Below are 5,204 nucleotides of genomic sequence, written 5' to 3'. Positions count from 1 at the left end.
TTATAGATAGTTTGTGTACTACATACATATAATAATGTGGAAGATCTCTTATGTAAATTTTTTTAGATATTTTACTATTCAAAAATAACTTACTAATCATTTTCTATGAATATGCTATATTCATGTTATTCTAAAATTTAGATATTATACCTTTTATATTTTATTATACTTGATTTTGTTTACTTATTTTAACTCTCCAAAATTTATATTAGTCCATTATATATTTATTAACTTTAATATTTTAATTAATTTTTTTTTTCAAAAAATATGAGAAATTTAATTTTTAATAATTAAATATACCGAAATCACATTTTCCTTTTATTCCATATCCCTCGAAAATAGGCAACCATCAGAATTATTGTGCTTGATTTTGTTTATTTATTTTAGCTTTCCAAAATTTATACTAATCCATCGTATATTTATTGACCTATTTAATTTTGAATTTTCTTTTAGTTTTTTCTTCTTTAACCGTGTTAGAAATTTATTTTTTAACAGTTAAATATAATGAAATCATATTTTCCTCTTATTCAATATCTTCTCCCTGGAAGATAGGCCACAATAATAATTAATTGTAAAGTGGAAATAATAGTAAATCAATAAATGGTTACCTACTTTACAACAACTATGAACATGGTACAGGGCCTGTAAACAAAAACAGATACGTAAGTCAAGTCTAGAAACTCAATATGATTTGGTGTACGTAAGTGTTGCTTGAGCCATTATTTCGTTTTCTCTGATGCATCTGCATACATGAATAAATATGCGTATGTTTATATTATTTTCGTTAAAAATTCGAACTTCGACTGTGCATGGACAATATAACTATATTTTTTGTTCTCTGGCAGAATTAAAGTGAATTCAATCACGTTGTTGAGATAATGTTACATGCTTCTGAATAAAGTCGGCTCTTTGAATTAAATATCAACAGTCGTGCTCGCTCAATTGTGACGTAGCGTTAGATACACAATGTGTATATAAAGGCGTATATACACATTGAAATTTTGAATTCGTTTCACATAGGTACAGGTACCACATCTCTCCACCGAGGCAGTTGAATATAAAAGTAACGCTTGTGCAGTGCCCGATTGCATATAAGAGAGTAGGGTTGGAGAATTGAGTGAAAAGATGCATTCAGAAGGTCATAATGTAGCAGAGCCTCAAATGTGTATTAAAGGGTGTGGCTTTTTTGGAAACTCCACAACGGAGAATATGTGCTCCAAGTGTTACAAAGACCATCTTCTCCAACTGAAAGCGACAGCAACTCCCACGGCCACCATAGAATCTGCGCAGACAACGAAGGTGGAAATTGCTGGTGATGTCGGGGAGTCCAAACCTAAAGCAACGCGATGTTTTAGTTGCAGAAAACGCGTAGGATTAACAGGTTTTACGTGTCGCTGCGGAAACACTTATTGCGGTTTGCACAGACATGCGGAGGAACATGAGTGCTCATTCGACTACAAGACACATGGACGCGACTTTCTGGCCAAGGCCAATCCGCTGGTCAAAGCCAGCAAGATCGACAAGATAGAGGGACCGAAATAAAAGTTTCATTAATTTGTGTTTTTTTTCTTTTTTTTCTTTTCCATAAGATAGAGTGATAATGTGAGTAAAAGATATTGGTTCTAGGTCTGTTAAGATCTGTGCTTCTAAGGGACCTTAAGATTTTAGGGATGGTTTTAAAAAGAAAGCTGACGACATGTGCTGTTAAATGAGACAAGGTAATCGACAAGGCGATATAGTGTGGGTATAGACAGGTATTTTCATATGATAGTTGCCATATTGTTTTAAATGGCCTTTTGAAGATTTTATTATATAACAATTTGCATCACCCATGTTGTGGAATTGGTACATATTGTTACCCTCCTCATTTGTGCGATATTGATACATATTGTTACATGCTCATTTCGACTCTTGGCTGCACTTGCCAAAAATGCTAGAAGTGTAACTTGCTGAAAACTAGTGGGTTTGTCGCTCCCTGCACAGGCAGGGTCCCAGTGGAGGCTAGTTGTGGACAATCTAACTCATGTTTGTAGAAAAAGTTTGTCTCTATTTTCGTTATAAAAAGGCCTTTCAAATATTTTTGCATTAGATGTTTATCGTAGATGGTGGAAATGTTGTGGCCGTTGGTGTTGCAGATGTTGCTGAGTTGATAGAGAGCTACTAAAAATGTGTTCATGGAAATAACATAGGACACACAAAGCACATTGGAGTCGACATAGATCAAAATTATGTGGGCACCCATCTTAGCGGATTCACTCTGAAAATGAAAAAGGTATATCTGTTCCTTTTGAGGATCTCTCTATGTCTCGATATAATGTTTTTATTGGTCTACCTGATACACCACCATCCTCGCCTACCCCTCAACTACTATTTGTTTGTGGGTTTAAGAGTTACCAAACGACCAAAAATATAGTTTTCAAAATTTCCTTGTACATAACACCATTCTTCAAGGATACCACATAAGACAGGATCAAGGAAAATAAACTCTAAAAGATTAAAGTACTTGAGTTCTCCCATCCCAAGACATTAAATCTGAATATAAAAATACTATATTTTAATTCACTCTACTATTGGAAAGAAAAGAGTTTAACAATGATGTTTTAGATTAACATGTATATATTACTTTTCTTTCCAATTATTGTTTTCTTGCTAGCGTGCATACATAGACTCGGCGAAAGTGTCTCAACACCATAAAAGTATGACCCTATTGTCAGTGAGCATTCATAGCCCCGACATGTTTACCTATACTTTCCACATGTATGTGGTTTTCAAATCTCTTATGCACCATTGTTTTGATTAGCTTTAAAATAAAGAATTTCTGTTTTTAATTGGGTGAAGAGAGTGAGTTGATATAAGGGATGTTGTATTTAAAGATAATAGATGCAATACTAATTGAGGTTGACTCCATTAGTTTTCACTTCATCTACACAAGTAGACAATTTTAAAATGTTGAGGGGTACGAGAGGTGTTGACACCTAATCCGAAACGGATGAGGTGAAGCTGGACAGTCATCTAGAAGATGAACTGATCCGTTTTGTATATGTATAAATAACAATTATCTAATGAATAAAATGATCAGTTCTGTCTTGCGCTCATTAATTGCTGGAGTTACCCTGGCCTGACATGGTATCAGAGCGCAGGTCCCAGTCCCTAAAATAGTAGTAACTCCTATCTTGACAGCGGCTCTGGCTTGATTCCCTGGCTCTGCTTCTGCCTTTGCCTGAATTCGCTGCCCCTCTGACCTGAATTCGCTGCCCCTCTGACCTGAATTCGCTGCGCTCTCTGACTGCCAGAGACTGCGCCTCTGAAAACTGCGCCCTATGTCCTAAGCGTTTTCCTTCTTTGGCGGAAGCATTGTATGGAGTTGGCAAAGGAACTTTGAATGAGCAAATCGACGAGTTTTACACTTTAACGCTGGTTCTATGCTGCTTGAGCGTTTGAACACGGTGTGTATATGGTAAAACAATTCTATACGACCATTGACTTATGCAACGGTGCTTGCTACGCTGAGCGTTGGCTTCTGAGACTGTTGGTGGTCGATCTGCAGAAGTGCCACTAGTTAAAGAGGCTGCCTGATTCCTTTGATGAACTAAAGAAACTCAAACGCATCAGATTGCCACGGTTTGAGGAGCCGGCTAGAATCCTTCGGTGATTTAAGCAAAGGAGGTAAAGTGTTGCGGTTCTGGTAATGTAACGTGTTGCGTAGTGGTATCATTCTTAATGCTTATCACTTGATCTCTGTGCATGTATCGTTATATACTGTTAATGGTTGTGGTTATGTATTGAGACCGATGCGAATAGACTGCTAATGGTTGTTGTTATGTATTGAGACCGATGCCGAGCCATATAAATTGTATTGAGACCGATGCAGAGCCGGGCTTTGAGCATTGATCTTTAAACCAGTTCTTTGACGGGGTTCGGTTTAATCTCTGTTATTGATGACTGTAATGCCGTGCGCTGATAAAGCTGGTGATCGCAATTTGATGATTGTACACAACTTGCCTGTGCTACAAAATGAAAAGTGGCACTACCGTGGTTTTTTATTGTAAGAATGACTGCTTTTTATTGTAAAAATGCATAAAGAGTGACTGCGTTTTTTATTGTAAGAATGATGACTGCGTTTTTGGAATGACTGTGTTTTTAGAACTGCTCCTATTCGAACCATTTTCCATTACTGACAATCAAAGACTCGCAGAACGCAAGAGCCTCAAAAGTCGCGAAGACTGCTAGGACTTCAGTATTATGCAGTTGATTTTTTGACTTTGTATGGCGGTTTTTTATATAGTGGCTGAGCAGTTTGTTGAATTGATATACGCAGTTTATATTATTCAAAGCATTGTTGTGTTTCCAGAAGAAAATAAAGTGCATAAGGCTGTGGCATAAGAATTTTTTTTCCCAGCAGAAGTCTTTTATCAACAGAAGTTTTTTTTAGCAGAGATATTTTTTTTACAGAATGCATTCAATCATTTCTATGGTAGGAATAGTTCTCAGTGGCAAGGAGAACTATTCTGAATGGTCTCGGATGGTGAAACACACCCTCATCTACAATGAGCTGTGGAAAGGAGTGTGTGTCGGAGAAGAAGACAGAGACCCTGTGCAGCACACATCAGACAAAGAACTCGCCATTTGGGAAAACAAGAACAGCAAAGCCTTTGCATTGATCGCAGCATCTGTAAATGAGGAAGTAAGTCGTCATATTTCATCCTATTCCACTGCCTTTGAAGCTTTACAAAAGCTGAAAGAACTCTATGATACACATTCTGCACTTGAAGTTGTTCAGCTCATGATTAAACTCTTCACTCTTGAACTGAAAAATAATGATCCTCTTACTCTTGCATCTGAAATAAAGTCTATAGTGCATGATATTAAATCCACTAAGGTTGAGCTGGATATCTCTCTTATTGCCTTTCTCAAAGCACTCTATCCTACCTACTCTAACTATCTTGAGTCTTTACAAGCAAATGGAAATCTTAAAGATATAACCTTTGACACTCTTGTGAAAAAGTTTGCTGAAAGAGAGAAAGCCTTTGGAAAGAAAAGAGTCCCTGAATCTTCTGAAGAGACTGTTTGCCTTGCTCATAAAGAAAAGCATCCTGCTCAAGATACTACAAGAGGAAGAGGTGGACGAAGAGGAAGAGGAAGATACTTCAGAGGCAGGGGGGGCAGACATCCTCAAGCAGAAGAGGCAGATCTGCATTGCATTC

The 5,204-nt window shown here is 37.1% G+C and overlaps 1 protein-coding gene across 1 annotated transcript; it reads left to right on the top strand.

Moving 5' to 3' along the window:
• Positions 1-1,125: 1,125 nt before the first annotated feature.
• Positions 1,126-1,542, top strand: LOC149178882 (zinc finger A20 and AN1 domain-containing stress-associated protein 6-like). The gene has a single exon (XM_089422270.1). The coding sequence runs from the start codon at positions 1,126-1,128 to the stop codon at positions 1,540-1,542; it is 417 nt and encodes a 138-aa protein (XP_089278396.1).
• The last annotated feature ends 3,662 nt before the right edge of the window (positions 1,543-5,204 follow it).

This window comes from Pinus tabuliformis, chromosome 4_1 (assembly GCF_031772625.1).
Source record: "Pinus tabuliformis cultivar Carrire ecotype Pingquan chromosome 4_1, CPIR1, whole genome shotgun sequence".
Taxonomy (NCBI): Eukaryota; Viridiplantae; Streptophyta; class Pinopsida; order Pinales; family Pinaceae; genus Pinus; species Pinus tabuliformis.
The sequence above is the reverse complement of the archived record's forward strand: the minus strand, read 5'-3'. Positions and strand labels throughout refer to the sequence as shown.

What these genes read in the sequence shown, in the direction of transcription:
- LOC149178882 (XM_089422270.1), top strand. Translation starts at nt 1,126, where the DNA reads ATGCATTCAGAAGGTCATAATGTAGCAGAGCCTCAAATGTGTATTAAA.